General features: G+C 36.3%; 2 protein-coding genes across 4 annotated transcripts in view; both read left to right on the top strand.

Annotated features, from left to right (window-relative positions):
* EPB41L5 (erythrocyte membrane protein band 4.1 like 5) overlaps positions 1 to 22,283 on the top strand; it is a 167,575-nt gene that overhangs the window by 3,487 nt on the left and 141,805 nt on the right. For all 3 annotated transcript variants that reach the window (XM_037848982.1, XM_037848981.1, XM_037848983.1), the window contains exon 2: positions 5,031 to 5,218. In XM_037848982.1, the coding sequence (XP_037704910.1) occupies positions 5,039 to 5,218 (180 nt within the window). In that variant the 5' untranslated portion in view covers positions 5,031 to 5,038. The remainder of the gene's footprint in view (positions 1 to 5,030; positions 5,219 to 22,283) is intronic.
* On the top strand, positions 8,584 to 8,944 carry LOC119544007 (small ubiquitin-related modifier 2-like). The gene has a single exon (XM_037848984.1). It carries the CDS (start codon positions 8,587 to 8,589, stop codon positions 8,872 to 8,874), a length of 288 nt encoding a protein of 95 aa, XP_037704912.1. The 5' UTR covers positions 8,584 to 8,586; the 3' UTR covers positions 8,875 to 8,944.

Genomic DNA, 22,283 nt, shown 5'->3' with positions numbered 1-22,283 from the left:
TCATGTAAGTTGTCTTCATATTTCTGTAAAAAGAACAACTTGTTATTCTTTACAGCACTGGGTTTTATAGTTCAAAATATATAGTTATTAAAGTTCTAAAACTGAAAGAAAGCTGATATTTTCCTTAACAACCTGACTACTTATGTACTGAGTTTTTTTCAAAGAGCTACAATAAGGTGAAAGTCAGAAAGTTTGCTTTATAATTTGTTTGCTTCCTCTGAGCCACACAAAATTAGCACACTTTGAATATATTTTACTTTTTTTTTTTTTTTTTGAAGTTTCTATATGGAAAAATTAACATACACAAAAGTAGTAAGTAGTAGTAGTGAACCCCCACAAACCCATGCCCCAGCTTCAACAGTTACTTGCCAGTCATCTGGCCCATCTTGTTTCATTTCTTTCCCTACTTAACTCTCTCCCTTGTATTATTTTGATGTAATACCAGACATCACATCATTTCTTCTATAAATATTTCAGTATGTACTTCTAAAGAATAAGGACTTTTTAAAAGAAACATAACTTCAATACCACTATTATATCTAAAAGAAAAATAACAATAATTCCTTGGTTATCATAAAAGATCTAGTCAGTGTTCAAATGTGTGTGTGTAAAATTTGTTTCCTTGGGGAATTTAAATGACAGGCATCATGGTTTTGCAAATTTACCTAATTATATAGGAGTATGCATACTTGTAAAATGAAGATGATATTCTTCAGTTAATAGCCACTGAGTTTTTTTTCATTTAAACATTTATTTTTTAAGTTGAGGAAGTGTTATTGTTCATTCATTTTTTTAGTATAACTATCCTAAGAATAGGATAACCAGTAAGTTGCAGAGGAACTGATATGATTCTCATAGAATCTACCTTCTTGGGCAAAAAGTCATAAAAATTCAAAGGGAACAGCCTTTCAGTAAGTTTTAGGAACCTACATCTGACTCTAGAATGGAGACTACTCCTAACTGAGCTCTACATTTATTGCACATTACTGTGAGTATGACAGTGTGCTGTGTATTGATGGTACAAAAATGGAAAACAGGTCCTCCCTCTTTTTAATTACCCTAGGATCTTTTAAGGGAGGTTAGTATATAATTTTAATATTAATATTTCCATTCTTACAGCCACCCCCAAGTCCAGCCACCATCATCTCTTACCTAAAGCAGCCCCCCCCCCCCAAAAAAAAAAAATCCTAAAGCTCTCCCCTTGCTTTACTCTGATCTTTCTCTAATCCTGTCTTCTCTAGTGGTCCCTTTTATTGCTCCCAGAATAAACCGTGGACTCCTTAGCTTGGTCTAGAAGGCCCTGAGGGCTCTGCCTTTGCTTCCTCTCCAGCCTCCTCTCTCACTTTTCCGACTGGTTGAATATGTTCCAGTTACACTGGCCTTCCTTCTCTCCTGTGAACACAAGCTTGTTCTGCCCTGCAACCTTTGGACTTGCTGTTTCTTCTGTCTGAAATGCTTTTGCCTGGCTTTTCAAATAGTTGGCTTAAGCTTTGAGATTTCAAATGTCACCTCCTTCCAGACGTGTTTCCTGACCATCCTGTCTCAAGAAGGACCTCACTTCCCACTTCATCACCTTCTAAAGATGACATCATTCTGTTTATTTCCCACATAGCTCTAGTCATGGTCTGAAATCATCTTATATTTTTACTTATATAATGTGTACCCCAGTGTGTAAAACCTAGTAGACACATCTTACAAATATTAAAATTAATTTAAAAAAACCCTGTCCTAAGGATTTTAAGCTAAGCCATTATTTAGATGAACTTTACACTGTAAAACTATGCACAGAAGGGCCATTGATCAAAAATATCTATCAATGTTGTGAAAAGAAATGGAACATGTGATATAGAAAAAAGTGCTATTTTCTAACATGGTGCTGTTTATTTTAATGTTTTACCTTTTATTTTTATCAAGTTTACAAATGCATCTAGTTTAAACAGATATTTATTTATTTAAAAAGTTGTACATTTACAGAAAAATCCTGCATAAAATACAGGGATCCTATATACCACCCTATTATTAAGACCTGTGTTAGTGTGGTACATTTGTTGCAATTCATGAACATTTTTATAATTGTACTATTAACTGTAGTCCACCACTTACAATAGGGTTCACTGTGTTGTACAGTCCTGTGTATTTTTTTTTAAATTTTTATTCTAATAACATATAAACAACTTAAAATTTGTCCATTTAACCATATTCACATATATAATTTATTGCTGTTAATTACATTCATTGTACTGTGGCACCATCACCACCATACGTTTCCAAAACTTTACAGTCAACCCAAATAGAAACTATACAATTTAAACATTCATACCCCATTCCTTACCCCCACTCTAGTCCCTGGTAACCTATATTCTAGATTTTGACTTTTTGAGTTTGCTTATTCTAATTTCTTATCAGTGAGATCATACAATATTTGTTCTTTTGTGTCTGGCTTATTTCATTTAACATGATGTCTTCAGGGTTCGTCCATGTTGTCACATGTATCAGAACTTCTTCATTCCTTTTAATGGCTGAATAAATTCCATTTTATGTATATACCACATTTTGTTTATCCATTCATCAGTTGATGGACAGTTGGGTTGCTTCCATCTTTTGGCATTGTGAATAATGCCACTATGAACATCAGTATGCAAATACCTGTTTGAGTCTCTGCTTTAAAATTTTTAGGTATACACTTAAAAGTGGGATTGCCTGGTCATACAGTAATTCCATGCCTAACTTTCCGAGGGTCTGCCAAACTATTTTACATTCCCACCAACAATGAATGAGTGTTCCTATTTCTCCACTTATTCTCTACCACTTGTAATTTTTTTTTTTTTTTAAGAAGCCATTCTTGTGGGTGTGAAATGCACATGTTGAGCATCTTTTCATGTGCTTTTTGGCCATTTGTCCTTAAAAGAGTCATTTTTAGCAGTTTGTTTGATTCCAAACATTGTGATTGGTTGATATGTTTTAGATGTCTCTAATCTGTAATTTCTGCCTCCATCTCCTTTTCCCCCTTGCAACTTGCAACTTGATAAACTAAATTAAGTTTTAAAAACAGGAATTCAACACATACATTTTCATCCAGGTTTTTTTTTTTTTTTTTCTTTTTAGCTGTGACCTTTCATAATTTCTTTCTCCATTCTAATGTGTGAGTTTTAAACGAATGGTCCTGTGATGTAGTGGAATGGGCTAATATTGGAGTCAGAAAATCAGAGTTTAAGCCGCTGTCTTCACCATTTACCAAATAATGGACTTGGCCAATGGCTTAATTTCTCTGACCTTTAGTTTCCTCATCAAAATAAAACAATGCCTTGGGGAGTTTTTCTGAAGACTAAATAAGATTATTTAGTAAATATATGTTGTATTTGATTGTAAAATGTACTGGGTGGCTGGTTATTCAAAGTAGGGAATGAACCCTCAGTGAGCTTAAAATAAAGGAGACAGACATGTAAATGAATAATTTTAATAGATATGATTAATGAGCAATATTTTCAAGGTTCATTGGAAGTTTTATGATGGGAGTGATTAACTCTTTGGATATCAGTGAAGGTTTCTTAGGGGAGATATTAATGAAGTTACATTAAAAAGAATGAATAGGAATTCTACATAAGGGCCTTAAAAGTCTGGGATGAAAAGTGTGATTTCACATAGGTAGTTGAAGTGAGATTACATAGTGAGGTTCAAAGAGAGTAATGGCCGAAAATGAACTGGAGAGAGAAACTGGGGCCAGGCATTGTGTATGAGCGCTTTGTAAACTGATAAGCTATCTAAAATTTCCTTGGGGTTTAAGCAGATGAACAGAAAAATAGCAAATATCTTGACTTTGCCAATTTACCTAATTACGTAGGAGTATCCATGCTTGTAAAATGTGTATAATCCTCAATTTATAGCCACTAACTTTTAAATATGGTGGTATTTATTTTTAAATTAGCTTTTATTTTTATCAAGTTTATATATTTATCTAGTTGAAAGAGTCATGTAATCTGAAGGTTTCTTTTGGAAAACAGCAACTACCTTCAACTTTAGCATGCTCTTATTGCTACTTGATTCTTAGTTCTAGGGATTATTAGATTCCTATTAGGTAAGATGAGGAATTAACTCTTTTTTCACACTCCCATTCCCTGCCCCTGTTATAGACATCCTCTTAGTTATAGTTACTTTCTATTTTTGTTTAGCTCAATATTCAGTGTTTATGTTATTGTGACTATTTAAACTATTAGTATACTTTCCATTTTCTGTACAACCTTTTGTTTTCTCTGGAGTTAATAATTGTCTTTTCTATTTGTTTGCTTAGTAGTTATATGTACTTATTCTCTAACTTCCTTAGTTGTGTCAATCAAATGCATTAGGTTAGCAAGGTAGCTCTGTTTTTATGGCATTTCCATTTTAATGTGCTTTACTTTTAAGATTATAATGCCTGTTTTAGCCATTTTGATTAACCTTAATGCTCTTAATAGAGATAAGGAAACAAGTAGCATCATAGTAATTTGCTGTTATAAAGAATTGTTTAAGTAGTCATTTAAAATCTGTATTAGAATATTTGATGAAACTTACAGTATTTGAGTTGTATTTATATTTTAGCTGAAGTAGGTGGTTTTTTTTTTCATATTTTTTATGACTTTAAAAGAAACGGCACTTCTCAGGCTTGTTTAGAACATCAAAGGATACCTTAGAGTTTGGCATTGTCTCCTAATGTTTGTGAAGCTATCTGAGCATTGTACATAAAATTTATTGATCTAAAAGACTTGAACTTCCATAAACATCTGCACTCTCTTGCCAGATCAACTCCATATAAAGGTAGTTCAGTACGTTTAGAATTGCTGCAAGCTATAGCTCTGCCTTACATATAAGTTTCTAGGAAGCCCTGAATTAAAGTAGCAGCTTTAATTTATTTTGTCCAAATTTACTTGACCAGGAGCCCTTATTAATAGCATGCCTACTAATATCCACAGGACTAGACAACACCATTTGTCTGACTGCAAGTTGTGTGGAGTCTTTTTTTCCCCTAATGTCATCTTTTCTCTCTTCTGTTGTAGTGACAAAAATGCTGAGCTTCTTCCGTAGAACACTTGGCCGTCGGTCCATGCGTAAGCATGCTGAGAAGGAACGACTCCGAGAAGCACAACGAGCTGCCACCCACATTCCTGCAGCTGGAGATTCCAAGTCCGTCATCACGTGCCGGGTGTCCCTTCTGGATGGTACTGATGTTAGTGTGGACTTGCCGGTATGTAGGTCTTGGTGAACTTGCCAGTTCTGTACAGGATGCCTGTCTTTCTTTATGTGCGCTTTTGACTGATAATTTCCTGGGAGATTGGGTTAGCATGGATCAGGCACTGTAACATAGAGGTATGTGGATCCGGTAATCTTAGACCCAGAGTACTTGGAATGATAGTATTCCTCTCTGGGATTAGTGGCAGTCACCTGAAACATTAAGTGATTGGACATTTATTGTCATGAACCATTTTTGGTGGGTGTGATTGTGTGTGTTCTATATGATGGCAGTGCTTAGTGTCTTCGAGAAGATTTCTTACATTCCTCTTTGATCAGCTCTTAAAGCAAATGAGAATCTTTAGGAATGATAATAATAGTGTACAGTATGCATTTTAGTTCTTTATACTTTTCCATGTTTTTCAAAACTCCCTTTACTTTCCACAGAACAAAACAAATGCTTCCTCCACAGTTTGGTATGCTTGCAGAAATTTTAATGAAGTCAAGAGAGAAAAAGGACTTTATACCTTTCAGCTCTGGCTGCTGTCTGTGCTTTCAAAGTAGTTTGCATTGTAGGTTTTTCATATATTGTAATCTTTATTTCAAGACAGGGTATTATAATTACATTTGAATTTTGGTACAGTTTTTTTGCAGCTACAAATGCATAATCAACTCACAGGGTGAAATATTCCAGTATGCTTGCAAGGAGTTTATTCCTTACAGGCTTCACCCCCCGCCTTTCTTTTGGTAGTAGCTATATGGTTTGGGGGAAGTTGAGTTCTTTCTGACCTATTTACTAATACCTAATCTCTTTCTCCTGTCTTTGTTCTGCATTCAAAGACTTAAATAACTATGCTGTAAATTATGTATGATTTGATGTAAACTTCATTGGATATTCTGTAATGTCTTTCCTCACTGCAAACTCTTTAATACACACTCATTTACCCAAAATTCAATAAAAAATGTCTCTTTGTGCAAGGTGATAGCCTAGATACTGCTACAGTGTATAGTTTAATAAGCCCTAGAAGGCCTTAAGCTTGCAAAGAGATTAAGGAATTGTGAATATTCTGAAGAATTTAATTATTTGGAATGTAATAGGTGGTATGTACCTTGTAAATTTTAAAAATATTGGAATATGATAAAATTAATCAAAGACTTAAGATTCCTTGAAGTGCTTTGAAGTTATTGTTATGAGTATTTATCATCTCTGTACATTAGACTGGAATTTTTTAGGATTTTTGGTTCTGGAAAACTTTAAGGCTTCTAAATTTTCCCCCTTCCTGGTGGTTGTGTCAGACATTCTATTATGTGACACTTTGTGAGGATAGTTTTCACATTCATTTCTTTTTTGTTAAGTGTCTTAAGAGTTTTGTGTACTATTCCTTTAAAATACCATTAGAACCTGTGGTGAAAAGTCTGAGATTGCTGTGTAAGAGACTGGAAGGAGGTTTCTTATTACCTAATGTTTGAACTATGAAGTTTCAGGGTTGTTGATGGGAGAGGCTGATAAGTAGACTTTGTAAAGAATCCTTTTAAAAAGGCAGGGTAGCGTGGAGGAGAAGCAACGCTAGTTTTGAAGGTGGGAACAAATGACTAGTGCCTCTCGAGAACAGTGTCCTGTGCTTGGTGTGCTCCGTAGGAAGTATGTGGTGCTTGATCAATTGCAGAGATACTAGCTGGCTTCTCAGAGGAACAAATGCAGTGGACCTATCTGAGTTTTAGATTGGACTCGGTGGAACTACAATAATCAGCTGTGCAGGTGACTGTGCAGGTGAAACCCTTTAGTTAATAACCTAACTCCAGATGCTTAGAGGGTTATAAAATGGGCTTTCGCCTACCAGCCAGACTACCTTAGCTCCCCAAAATAGGCAAGATAAATGCTAATATCTAAAAAGAAAAGCTTTTCCCTTTTTCTCATTTAACTTTTCAGTTACTCTAGTATGATTCTGGAAAAGACTTAGAATTGATTTTGGAATTTGAATGAAGCACATACTCATTTTCCATTAGAATTAGGGTCACTAGTGATGGCAACTGTCTAGCTAGCAGTAACTTAGTTGATTGCTTGGGCAATATGTAAGGGATTATCTGTGATTAAATGGAGTAATTTAAATCTGTGGATTTCAGTAGATAATATTATATTCCACTAGTAATGGTCATTTTCTTACTCCTCTTCTCCTTTCCTCTCAAAAGTAGGGGAGGGATTTAAAAACCTACTACTGTTTTTTTTTTCGGAACTAAATTGCCTTTCACTGAATGAAAAAGACATCAGGGAGAAATTTCTAAGTATCTAATTTTTTAATTTTCTTTTTGGAAATGCCACAATGAACTCTTTTTTTTTTTTTTTTACATTTTATTTTGAAATAAATTCAAAGTTATAGGAACAGTTGCAGAAACAATACAAACTCCATATGCAGAACTCCAGCATTCCCTGACCCCCCCCCCGCTACCCTGATCCACTAAATTTAACATGTTGTCACACCGCTATTTCTTTCCCTCCCTCCCTCCCTCCCTCTCTCTCCTTCCCTATCATCCATCATCTATTGCTGTGTCTTCTGAACATATGAGAGCTAGCTGCACAGATTCTTGAACAGACACTATAATTCACATATACAATTCCCATGAACAAGAACATTCTTTTATGCAATCCCATTAAGCGCAGCTAAGAAGTACAAGAGATTCAACAATGATACTTATGTCTCAACTGTGTCCCTTTGAGCCTCCTGTCTTCCATCCTCAGATCCCATCCACGGTCATCTTGGCATTCAATTGTCATCTATTTAGACTTTTTTTTTTTTTTCCTCAATTGTGGAAACATATATACAGCCTAAATGTTCCCATTCCACCCCCTCCCTAGCATTCCATTAGTGGGATCAATCACATCTAGAATGTTGTAATGCTATCACCTTCCCACCATCCATTACTAGAAATTTCCCTTCATTTCAGACAGCAACCCTACACTCATTTCTTAACTCCCTATTGCCCCTTCCTCCATTTCTCTTAACCCATACTCTACTTTTCATCTCTATGGTCATGTTCTCTGATAATTTCTTTGTGTTTACTGTGGGTCTTAAAATTAAACTCTTAAATCTGTAACAATCTTGTTTTTCTTTGATACCACCTCCACTTCAATAGGACACATAAACTATGTACCTATACTCCTCCATTCCCCCACCTTTATATAGTTCTTGTCAAAAATTACATATTTTACATTAAGTTCAAAACCACTGATTTGTCATTAGAGTTTGTGTATTTTATATCATGTAGGAAGTAAATAATGGAGTTACAATTCAAAAATTAGGCTTCTGGTGCTGCTTGTGTGCTCATTTGGTGTGGACCTGGTACCTCTTTTGTGAAGCGGCAGCTGAGGAGACCCCGGCTCTCGTCATGGCCGACGAAAAACCCAAGGAAGGAGTCAAGACTGAGAACAATGATAATATTAATTTGAAGGTGGCGGGGCAGGATGGTTCTGTGGTGCAGTTTAAGATTAAGAGGCATACACCACTTAGTAAACTAATGAAAGCCTATTGTGAACGACAGAGTTTGTCAGTGAGGCAGATCAGATTCCGATTTGATGGGCAGCCAGTCAATGAAACAGACACACCTGCACAGTTGGAAATGGAGGATGAAGATATAATTGATGTGTTCCAGCAGCAGACAGGAGGTGTCTATTAAAAAGGGAGCCTGCTACTTTACTCCAGAACTCTGTTTGTACAGACCAAGAATACATTCTCAATTAGAAAAACCGCAATTTGGTTCCACCACATCCTGACTACTACAGTATAGTTTTCTCTATTCTTTCATTTTACCCTTCCCCATTCCTTTATTGTACATAAAGTAACTGGTGTATGTGCACAAGCATATTGCTTTTTTTTTTTTTTTTTTTTTTTACTAAATCGCCAATGGTATGTTTTGATTGGCATCAAATGGAGATGGGATGGAGAAAAAAATACTGGTTCTGTGAAAATACCCCCTTTCTCCATTAGTGGCATGCTCATTCAACTCTTATCTTTATATTCCAGTAAGTTATTTTGCTCTCACTGTTAACAAAAACCAACAACATAAAAAATCCTTGCATACCTTGTTCGATTGGAGAATTTTAATGTTTTTCATTTATCATTGTAAAACCAAGGACAATTTTATAACTTTTTTGTACGTAGCTGTTACATGTAGGGCAATCTGTCTTTAAGTCGGGATAAATTACTCTAAAAGAAATGAATCCTAGATAGTTTTCCCTTCAAGTTGAGCGTCTTGTTGTTTAAATAAACTTCTTGTTTAAAAAAAAAAAAAGTTAGTGACTTCTATTTGTGTTCTGTGGTCAGAGATTGTGCTTTGAATATGTTCAATTGTTGTTGTTGTTGTTGTTGTTGTTTAATTTATTGAGGCTTGTTTTATGTCCCAGCATATGGTCCATTCTGGAGAAAGATCTGTGATCACTGGAGAAAAATGTGTGTCCTGATGATTTGGGATGTAAGGTTCTATATATGTCTGTTAAAATTCTCTACATCTCTTTCTCCTTTCTTTGTTTCTCTGTTAGTAGGGCTCTCTTTAGTATCTGAAGTAAGGCAGGTCTTTTATTGGCAAACTCTCTCAGCATTTGTTTGTGAAAAATTTAAGCTCTCCCTCAAATTTGAAGGAGAGTTTTGCTGGATAAAGTATTCTTGGTTGGAAATTTTTCTCTCTCAGAATTTTAAATATGTCATGCCACTGCCTTCTCGCCTCCATGGTGGCCACTGAGTAGTCGCAACTTAGTCTTACGTTGTTTCCTTTGTATGTGATGAATTGCTTTTCTCTTGCTGCTTTCAGAACTTGCTCCTTCTCTTCAGTATTTGAGCGTCTGATCAGAATATGTCTTGGAGTGGGTTTATTTAGATTTATTCTATTTGGAGTTCACTGGGCATTTATGCTTTGTGTATTTATATTGTGTAGAAGGTTGGGGAAGTTTTCCCCAGCAATTTCTTTGAATACTCTTTCTAGACCTTTACCCTTCTCTTCCCCTTCTGGGACACCAGTGAGTCTTAAATTTGGATGTTTTATTTTATCTATCATATCCCTGAGATCCTTTTAGATTTTTTTTATTTTTTTCTCCATTCTTTTGTTCTTTCATTTTCTGTTCTATGGACCTCTAGGACACTGAGTCGTTGTTCAACTTCCTCTCATCTTGTATTATGAGTATCCAGAGTCTTTTTAATTTGGCCAACAGTTTCTTTTATTTCCATAAGATCTTCTATTTTTTTATTTGATCTTGCAATTTCTTCTTTATGCTCTTCTAAGGTCTTCTTTATGCCCCTTTTATCCTGCTCCATGGTCTTCTTCCACAAAGAACTTGTTTGATTTATGGAAGACCTAAGTATTAGTCAGTAAATAGTCTCTACTGTAAAACTCAGCATTACCTAAGTTTTAAATTAGTGAGGAAGTACTTGAAACCAAGAAATATACATTTTTGCATACCTACTTTACTGTTAAAGATACTAAAGCCCTTGATTTATAGCCCCTGTGTAGTTATACCTTAATTTTTTTTATTATTATTTATTCATATACTCTTCTGTAATTTGTACTCCCCTATTAGGATTATTTGTATAATCTTGAAACCTTTTTTAATACTTATTTAATGACAGTTTTGAATTTATCTGAATCTGATACTGAGCTCCTGATTTTAGATTTCTACACATAAATTTATCGGTTTTGTGTGCAAATTACAGTTAAGATTTCAGTCACAATCTTTGAGTGAACAACTGCTTAATTCCCTTTATATGGTATACTGTTTTAATTACCTTTCCTGTATAGTTTTCTCCCTTAACTGTTTTTCTGTTTGCTTTTCATTTTCTTGATTGGCTCATACCTTTGTCTTTGGTTTTCACACAAAACAAAACAAACAAAAAACACCAAACAGAAGTTCTACCTATTGTTTCCCGTTGTTTTCCATTTCTCTCTTCTCTTCCCTCTTTGCTTTTGCATTTGTGTGTTCTAGTTTGATTTATTGATTAGAATTAAGTCATTTTCTGTTTGTTCAACAATTAAGAGAGGGCTTCAGTGAGAAGATGAAGTTGGAATAATTTGAATAAGTAAAAGGGAAGGGAGAAGGGCTTCTGGGTGAGGCAGCAGTATGAACAAAGGCGTGGAGGTGGAAGTTAAGGCAGAGTGGGAACTGGGAAGAGGCTTGTGTTACTAGAACGGAGCTTTCATGTTGAAAGGGCCATGAGAAGTAAGTATGTGTACACAGAGTGAGTACAGCTAATGGAAGCTATTGAAAATTTTATATAAATAGCCTCTGAGGGTTTTTTGTGAAAAATCATGTAAATTTAAAAATTCATTAGACAGTTATTGAACATCTATTATGTTTCCAACACTGTACTTTGAGGGGAACATGGAAGTAAATTATCATAGTCCCTACAGTCTAGGAACTTTGTCTTAGTCAGTTTGGTATCAATCTCTATATCATAGAAATTTTCAAACATATCTAAGAATGGAGAAAAGAGTGTAATCATGAACCCATTACCCATAATCAATGATTATTACTATTTTTCCAGTCTTGTTTTATTTCTCCCCTCCTTCCTTGCTAGATATTTTAAAGTAAATCCAAGGCATAATATAATTTTACCAGTAATTATCTCTAACAGAACAGACCTTAAACAAATTAAAAACTCTGTAGTACTGTCACCTAGTGAAAATCAGCAGTAATTCTTTACCATCACCTAATATCAGTTCATGTTCATATTTCTTTAATTGTTTCATAAATGGCTTTTTACAATTGATTGGTACCAAGCATTACACTTGGTTGCTGATATCCCTAAAATCTCTCTCTCTCTCTTTTTTAATTAATTAGTTTTCTCCTTTATTAGAAAAGTTGAACAATCATGCATAAAATACAAAATTCCCATATACACCCCACACCAACACCTAGCATTGGTGTGGAACATTTGTTACAATTGATGATAGCACGTTTTTATGATTGTACCATTAAGTCCATGGTTTAAATTTAAGACGCATTGTTTGTAAAGTGAGTTCCATGGATTCTTTTTTTAAATTTTTATTCTGCTACCATATATACAGTCTAGCATTTCCCCTTTTAATCACAATCCAATATATATTTCCATGCTGTTAATTGCATTCACAATGTTGTGCTACCATCACCCACCATTCATTACCAAAACATTTCCATCATTACAAATAGAAACCCTGTACATTTTAAGCCTTAATCCCATTCCCTATCCCCACGCCATCCCCGAGTAACCTATATTCTAGATTCTGACTCTTTGAGTTGGCTTATTCTAATTGTTTCAAATCAGTGAGATCATACAATGTTTGTTCTTTTGTGTCTGACTTCGCTCAGCATGATGTCTTCAAGGTTCATACATCTTGTCACGTATAAAATTCAGTGCTGTTAATTACACACACGTTGTGCTACCATCACCACTATCCATTTCCAAAACTTTGCAGTCAACCTAGATAGAAATTCTATACAAATTAAGCATTAACTCCCCTTTCCCTACCCCCAACCCAGCCCCTGGTAGCCTATATTCTAGATTCATGCCAGTGAGATCATATGATACTTGTCCTTTTGTATTTGACTTACTTCATTCTGCGATGTCCTCAGGGTTCGTCCATGTTGTCACATGTATCAGGACTTCATTCCTTTTTATAACTGAATAGTATTCCATTGTGTATATATACCACATTTTATTTATCCATTCATTGGTTGATAGACACTTGGGTTGCTTCTATTTTTGGCATTTGTGAATAATGCCGCTATGAACATTAATGTGCAAGTATCTGTCCGAGTCCCTGTGCTAAAGTTTATCTTAACCTATTATAACTTCCTTCTTTTTGGCCCCTGTCATTTCTTTTTGTTGAAGAAATTGGGGCCATTGTAGCATTTCTTACATTCTGGATTTGGCATACTGTATCTTCATGGTGTTTTTTAACCTGTGTTTTTTAGTTTCTTAGCTGCTAAAATGAGTACCACACAATGGGTTGACTTAAGAACAAGAATTTATTGGCTCAAGGTTTCAGACACTAGCGGGTTTGCTTTCTCCTGGGGTCGTTGTCTTCTGGCTGGTAGCAGTCTTTGGGGTTCCTTGGCTTTTCTATCATATGGCAATGTCTTCTCCTTTTTCCTCTGGGTTCCCACTGACTTCTGGCTTTTGGCTGCTTTCCATGGCTTCTCTCTTTGTCTGCTTTCACTCTGCTTATAAAGGATTCCAGTGATCTGGATTAAAGCCCAACTTTATTCAGTTGGGCCACACACCTTAACTGAAGTAACGTTTTAATGAGATCTTACCTATAATGGATCCACACTCACCAGAATGCGGACCAAGACCAAGAACATGTCCACACTGGGGGTACACAGTTCAAGCCACTTACAGCCATGGAGAGGTGGGAAAAAAGCACAGGAATGTGGTTCCCTCATAATTCTGTGAACTGGTAATTCAGTCTAAATTATGTAGCCAGTTTTATTGGCAAACAGCCATGCCTATTCATTTATTATCTATGGATGCTTTCCTCCTGCAGAGGCAGAGGCAGAGTTGAGTAGTTACACAGAGATCATATGGCTTGCAAAGCCTAAAATATTTACTCTTGGGCTCTTTATGGAAAAAGTTTGCCAACTCCTTACCTAGAATAAATTCAGGGTTTTTTTTTGTTTTTTGTTTTTTTAAATTTTAAATTTTTTTTGCAGAGGGAGTCGATAGTTGGTGATGCTTCTTACTTCCTGATGCACATCACGTCAGGAGGTACTTATTGTCTGCTCCACTTAGTGATGTTAAGATTGGCCAGATGTCAGCTTGACCCATCCATTGTAAAGTTTCTCATCAACCATTCACCCAGTAGTTTTCACAGTCATTGGTTGATTCTTGTCACCTACATTCTTGCTACTCAAATTATGATCCTAGGACCAGCATGCATCATTGTCATTTCTGGGGATTTTGAGAGAAATGCAGAATCTTACTCACCACCCCATACCTACTGACTTTGAATTTTAACAAGTACTGGCATGGATCCATGATTTCATCAGGGGTTGCAAAATGTTGAGATTCTTTTGCATGTATTAGCTCGAATTCTTGTATAGGGAGTAATTTTTCCCTAACTATTTGGTTACTTTGAAATATACTTTGTACAGGAAAGTCGGGATAAATATTTGATTCTTTTCATTTACTGATTTTTGGAATGTGAATCTGTGCCTTAACCTCCAAAGTGACCAATAATTTTTTTTTTTTTACTATCATTAAGAATGCATGGAAGAGAACTGACACCAATTTTACTTAAACTGTTTCAAAACATTGAGGAAAATGGAACACTACCTATACCAAAACCAGATAAAGATGCTACAAGAAAGGAAAACTACAGGCCTATCTCCGTAATGAATATAGATGCAAAAATTCTCAATAAAATACTTGCAAATCGAATCCAAAGACACATTAAAAAAATCATACACCATGACCAAGTGGGGTTCATTCCAGGCATGCAAGGATGGTTCAACATAAGAAAAACAATCAATGTATTACAACACATTAAAAACTCGAAAGGGAAAAATCAATTGATCATCTCAATAGATGCTGAAAAAGCATTTGACAAAATCCAACATCCGTTTTTGATAAAAACACTTCAAAAGGTAGGAATTGAAGGAAACTTCCTCAACATGATAAAGAGCATATATGAAAAACCCACAGCCAGCATAGTACTCAATGGTGAGAGACTGAAAGCCTTCCCTCTAAGATCAGGAACAAGACAAGGATGCCCGCTGTCACCACTGTTATTCAACATTGTGCTGGAAGTGCTAGCCAGGGCAATCCGGCAAGACAAAGAAATAAAAGGCATCCAAATTGGAAAAGAAGAAGTAAAACTGTCATTGTTTGCAGATGATATGATCTTATATCTAGAAAACCCTGAGAAATCAACGATACACCTACTAGAGCTAATAAACAAATTTAGCAAAGTAGCGGGATACAAGATTAATGCACATAAGTCAGCAATGTTTCTATATGCTAGAAATGAACAAACTGAAGAGACACTCAAGAAAAAGATACCATTTTCAATAGCAACTAAAAAAATCAAGTACCTAGGAATAAACTTAACCAAAGATGTAAAAGACCTATACAAAGAAAACTACATAACTCTACTAAAAGAAATAGAAGGGGACCTTAAAAGATGGAAAAATATTCCATGTTCATGGATAGGAAGGCTAAATGTCATTAAGATGTCAATTCTACCCAAACTCATCTACAGATTCAATGCAATCCCAATCAAAATTCCAACAACCTACTTTGCAGACTTGGAAAAGCTAGTTATCAAATTTATTTGGAAAGGGAAGATGCCTCGAATTGCTAAAGACACTTTAAAAAAGAAAAAACGAAGTGGGAGGACTTACACTCCCTGACTTTGAAGCTTATTATAAAGCCACAGTTGCCAAAACAGCATGGTACTGGCACAAAGATAGACATATAGATCAATGGAATCGAATTGAGAATTCAGAGATAGACCCTCAGATCTATGGCCGACTGATCTTTGATAAGGCCCCCAAAGTCACCGAACTGAGCCATAATGGTCTTTTCAACAAATGGGGCTGGGAGAGTTGGATATCCATATCCAAAAGAATGAAAGAGGACCCCTACCTCACCCCCTACACAAAAATTAACTCAAAATGGACCAAAGATCTCAATATAAAAGAAAGTACCATTAAACTCCTAGAAGATAATGTAGGAAAACATCTTCAAGACCTTGTATTAGGAGGCCACTTCCTAGACTTTACACCCAAAGCACAAGCAACAAAAGAGAAAATAGATAAATGGGAACTCCTCAAGCTTAGAAGTTTCTGCACCTCAAAGGAATTTCTCAAAAAGGTAAAGAGGCAGCCAACTCAATGGGAAAAAATTTTGGAAACCATGTATCTGACAAAAGACTGATATCTTGCATATACAAAGAAATCCTACAACTCAATGACAATAGTACAGACAGCCCAATTATAAAATGGGCAAAAGATATGAAAAGACAGTTCTCTGAAGAGGAAATACAAATGGCCAAGAAACACATGAAAAAATGTTCAGCTTCACTAGCTATTAGAGAGATGCAAATTAAGACCACAATGAGATACCATCTAACACCGGTTAGAATGGCTGCCATTAAACAAACAGGAAACTACAAATGCTGGAGGGGATGTGGAGAAATTGGAACTCTTATTCATTGTTGGTGGGACTGTATAATGGTTCAGCCACTCTGGAAGTCAGTCTGGCAGTTCCTTAGAAAACTAGAGATAGAGCTACCATTCGATCCAGCGATTGCACTTCTCGGGATATACCCGGAAGATCGGAAAGCAGTGACACGAACAGATATCTGCACGCCAATGTTCATAGCAGCATTATTCACAATTGCCAAGAGATGGAAACAACCCAAATGTCCATCAACAGATGAGTGGATAAATAAAATGTGGTATATACACACGATGGAATACTACGCGGCAGTAAAAAGGAACGATCTGGTGAAACATATGACAACATGGATGAACCTTGAAGACATAATGCTGAGCGAAATAAGCCAGGCACAAAAAGAGAAATATTATATGCTACCACTAATGTGAACTTTGAAAAATGTAAAACAAATGGTTTATAATGTAGAATGTAGGGGAACTAGCAGTAGAGAGCAATTAAGGAAGGGGGAACAATAATCCAAGAAGAACAGATAAGCTATTTAACGTTCTGGGGATGCCCAGAAATGACTATGGTCTGTTAATTTCTGATGGATGTAGTAGGAACAAGTTCACTGAAATGTTGCTATAGTATGTAACTTTCTTGGGGTAAAGTAGGAACATGTTGGAAGTTAAGCAGTTATCTTAGGTTAGTTGTCTTTTTCTTACTCCCTTGCTATGGTCTCTTTGAAATGTTCTTTTATTGTATGTTTGTTTTCTTTTTAACTTTTTTTTTTCATACAGTTGATTTGAAAAAAGAAGGGAAAGTTAAAAAAAAAAAAAGAAAAAAGACAAACAAGGAAAAAAAAAAACAAAAAAAAAAACCGATGTAGTGCCCCCTTGAGGAGCCTGTGGAGAATGCAGGGGTATTCGCCTACCCCACCTCCATGGTTGCTAACATGACCACAGACATAGGGGACTGGTGGTTTGATGGGTTGAGCCCTCTACCATAAGTTTCACCCTTGGGAAGACGGTTGCTGCAAAGGAGAGGCTAGGCCTCCCTGTATTTGTGCCTAAGAGTCTCCTCCTGAATGCCTCTTTGTTGCTCAGATGTGGCCCTCTCTCTCTGGCTAAGCCAACTTGAAAGGTGAAATCACTGCCCTCCCCCCTACGTGGGATCAGACACCCAGGGAAGTGAATCTCCCTGGCAACGTGGAATATGACTCCCGGGGAGGAATGTAGACCCGGCATCGTGGGATGGAGAACATCTTCTTGACCAAAAGGGGGATGTGAAAGGAAATGAAATAAGCTTCAGTGGCAGAGAGATTCCAAAACGAGCCGAGAGATCACTCTGGTGGGCACTCTTACGCACACTTTAGACAACCTTTTTTAGGTTCTAAAGAATTGGGGTAGCTGGTGGTGGATACCTGAAACTATTAAACTACAACCCAGAACCCATGAATCTCGAAGACAGTTGTATAAAAATGTAGCTTATGAGGGGTGACAGTGGGATTGGGAATGCCATAAGGACCAAACTCCACTTTGTCTAGTTTATGGATCGATGTGTAGAAAAGTAGGGGAAGCAAACAAACAGACAAAGGTACCTAGTGTTCTTTTTTACTTCAATTGCTCTTTTTCACTCTAATTATTATTCTTGTTATTTTTGTGTGTGTGCTAATGAAGGTGTCAGGGATTGATTTAGGTGATGAATGTACAACTATGTAATGGTACTGTAAACAATCGAAAGTACAATTTGTTTTGTATGACTGCGTGGTATGTGAATATATCTTAATAAAATGATGATTAAAAAAAAAAAAAAAAAAGAAAAGTAGGGGAAGCAAACAAACAGACAAAGGTACCTAGTGTTCTTTTTTACTTCAATTGCTCTTTTTCACTCTAATTATTATTCTTGTTATTTTTGTGTGTGTGCTAATGAAGGTGTCAGGGATTGATTTAGGTGATGAATGTACAACTATGTAATGGTACTGTAAACAATCGAAAGTACAATTTGTTTTGTATGACTGCGTGGTATGTGAATATATCTCAATAAAATGATGATTAAAAAAAAAAAAAAAAGAAAAGAAAAGTAGGGGAAGCAAACAAACAGACAAAGGTACCTAGTGTTCTTTTTTACTTCAATTGCTCTTTTTCACTCTAATTATTATTCTTGTTATTTTTGTGTGTGTGCTAATGAAGGTGTCAGGGATTGATTTAGGTGATGAATGTACAACTATGTAATGGTACTGTAAACAATCGAAAGTACAATTTGTTTTGTATGACTGCGTGGTATGTGAATATATCTCAATAAAATGATGATTAAAAAAAAAAAAAAAAAAGAATGCATGGAAGAGAACTGACACCAATTTTACTTAAACTGTTTCAAAACATTGAGGAAAATGGAACACTACCTATACCAAAACCAGATAAAGATGCTACAAGAAAGGAAAACTACAGGCCTATCTCCGTAATGAATATAGATGCAAAAATTCTCAATAAAATACTTGGAAATCGAATCCAAAGACACGTTAAAAAAATCATACACCATAACCAAGTGGGTTTCATCCCAGTCATGCAAGGATGGTTCAGCATAAACTGAATCAATGTATTACAACACATTAACAAATCAAAAGGGAAAAATCAAATGATCATCTCAATAGATGCTGAAAAAGCATTTGACAAAATCCAGCGTCCCTTCTTGATAAAAACACTTCAAAAGGTAGGAATTGAAAGAAACTTCCTCAATATGATAAATAGTGTATATGAGAAACCCACAGCCAGCATAGTACTCAATGGTGAGAAACTGAAAGCTTTGCTCCTAAGATCAGGAACGAGACAAGGATGCCTGCTGTCACCACTGTTACTCAACATTGTGCTGGAAGTGCTAGCCAGGGCAATCCGGCAAGACAAAGAAAAGGCATCTAAATTGGAAAGGAAGAAGTAAAACTGTCATTATTTGCAGATGATATGATCTTATATCTGGAACACCCTGAGAAATCGACAATACAGCTACTAGAACTAATAAACAAATTTAGCAAAGCAGCGGGATACAAGATTAATGCACGTAAGTCAGTAATGTTCCTATACACTAGAAATGACCAAACTGAAGAGACACTCAAGAAAAAGATACCATTTTCAATAGCAACTAAAAAAATCAAGTACCTGGGAATAAACTTAACCAAAGATGTAAAAGACCTATACAAAGAAAACTCTACTAAAAGAAATAGGGACCTAAAAGGATGGGAAAATATTCCATGTTCATGGATAGGAAGGCTAAATGTCATTAAGATGTCAATTCTACCCAAATTCATCTAGAGATTCAATGTAATCCCTATCAAAATTCCAACAACCTGCTTAACAGACTTGGAAAAGCTAGTTATCAAATTTATCTGAAGGGGGAAAGATGCCTTGAATTGCTAAAACTATACTAAAAGAAAAGTAAAATGGGACGACTTACACTCCCTGACTTTGAAGCTTATTATAAAGCCACAATAGTCAAAACATCATGGTACTGGCACAAAGATAGACATGTTGATCAATGGAATTGAATTGAGAATTCGGAGATAAACCCCCAAATCTACGGTCGATTGATCTTTCATAAGGCCCCCAAAACCACTGAATTGGGACGTAACAGTCTTTTCAACAAATGGTGCTTGGAGAGCTGGATATCCATATCCAAAAAAATGAAAGAGGATCCCTAGCTCACACCCTACACAAAAATTAACTCAAAATGGATTAAAGACCTCAGCATAAGAGACAGTACCATAAAACTCCTAGAAGATAATGTAGGGAAACATCTTCAGGACCTTGTACTAGGAGGTCACTTCCTAGTTTTACACCCAAAGTGCAAGCAACAAAAGAAAATAGATAAATGGAAACTCCTCAAACTTAAAATCTTCTGTCCCTCAAAGGAATTTGTCAAAAAGGTGAAGAGGCAGCCAACTCAATGGGAAAAAATATTTGGAAACCCTGTGTTCTCATTTGCTAATGCTGCCGGAATGCAGAATACCAGAAATGGATTGGCTTTTATAAAGGGGGTTTATTTGGTTACACAGTTACAGTCTTAAGGCCATAAAGTGTCCAAGGTAGCACATCAGCAATCGGGTACCTTCACTGAAGGATGGCCAATGGTGTCTGGAAAACCTCCGCTAGCTGGGAATGCATGTGGCTGGCATCTGCTCCGGAGTTCTGGTTTCAAAATGGCTTTCTCCCAGGACGTTCCTCCCTAGCCTTCAGCTCCTCAAAAATGTCACTCTTAGTTGCTCTTGGGGTGTTTGTCCTCTCTTAGCATCTCCGGGGCAAAAGTCTGCTTTCAAAGGCCATCTCCAAGATGTCTCTGTATGCCGAAACTCCTCTCTCAGCTCCTGTGCATTCTTCAGAGTGTCCCTCTTGACTGTAGCAAGTTCTCTCCTTCTGTCTTATCTTATAAACTCATCAAGGCCCATGCGGAATGGGTGGGGCCACACCTCCAGGGAAACTATCCAGTCAAGAGTTACCACCCACAGTTGGGTGGGGTGCATTTCCATGGAAACAACCTAACCCAAACATTCCAACTTAATCTCCGCTAATATGTCTGCCCCCACAAGACTGCATTGAAGAACAGGGCTTTTTCTGGGGGACATAATATATACAAACTGGTACACCATGAATGTGACAAAAGATGATATTTTGCATATATAAAGAAATCCTACAACTCAATGACAGTAGTACAGACAGCCCAATCATGAAATGGGCAAAAAATATGAAAAGAATGTTCTCTGAAGAGGACATACTAATGGCCAAAAAATACACGAAGAAATGTTCAGCTTCACTAGCTATTAGGGAGATGCAAATTAAGACCACAATGAGATATCATCTCACACCAATTAGAATGGCTGCCATTAAACAAACAGGAAACTACAAATGCTGGAGGGGATGTGGAGAAACTGGAACTCGTATTCATTGTTGGTGGGACTGTATAATGATACAGCCACTCTGGAAGACAGTCTGGCAGTTCCTTAGAAAACTACATGTAGAGTTACCTTTTGATCTAGCAATCGCATTTCTTGGTATATACCTGGAAGACCTAAAAGCAGTGACATGAACAGATATCTGCGCACCAGTGTTCATAGCAGCATTATTCACAATTGCCAAGACATGGAAACAACCCAAAAGTCCTTCAACAGATGAATGGATAAATAAAATGTGGTATATTCACATGATGAAATACTATGCGGCTATGAGAAGAAACAATGTCATCAAACAAATGACAACATGGATGAACCTTGAAGGCAGAATGCTGAGTGAAATAAGCCAGGCACAAAAAGAGAAATACTATATGTTACCACTAATGAGAACACTGAAAAATGTAGAATAAATGGTTTATAATGTAGAATATAGGGGACCTAGCGATAGATAGCAATTAGTGAAAGGGGAGTGATAATCTAATAAGAACAGATAAGTTATTGTGAGTATATTTAATGTTCTGGGAATGCTCAAGAATGACATGGTTTGTTGATTTCTGGTGGGTATGGTAGGAACAAGTTCACAGAAATGTAGTTATCTTAGGTTATCTGTTTTTCTTATTCCTTTTCTAGGTTATAGTCTGTATATTTTCTTGGGGTAGAATAGGAGCATGTTGGAAGTAATTCTAGGATATTTGTTATTCTAGGATATTTGTTTTTTCTTATTCCTTTGTTTTGGTTTTGTTTGAAATGGTTTTTTATTGTCTGTTTTTTAATTTTTTGAGAAAGTTAATTTAAAAAAAGAAATGATGAAAAAAAAATATGCAGAACCCCCCTGAGGAGCTGGGGTAAATGCAGAGGTGTCGGGCTTCCTCATCTGTATTGTTGCTGATAATCTCACAAACATTGAGGACTGACGGATTGATGTGCCAAACCCTCAATCACAGGACTTGCCTTTAAGAAGCCTGTTACTGCTAAGGAGAGGCTAGGCCTGCTTATAATTGTGCCTAAGAGACTCCCCCTGA

The sequence above is a fragment of the Choloepus didactylus genome, chromosome 9, assembly GCF_015220235.1.
Source record: "Choloepus didactylus isolate mChoDid1 chromosome 9, mChoDid1.pri, whole genome shotgun sequence".
In the NCBI taxonomy this organism is placed as follows: domain Eukaryota; kingdom Metazoa; phylum Chordata; class Mammalia; order Pilosa; family Megalonychidae; genus Choloepus; species Choloepus didactylus.
Note: the sequence above shows the minus strand (reverse complement) of the source record. Positions and strands in the feature narration are given on the sequence as shown.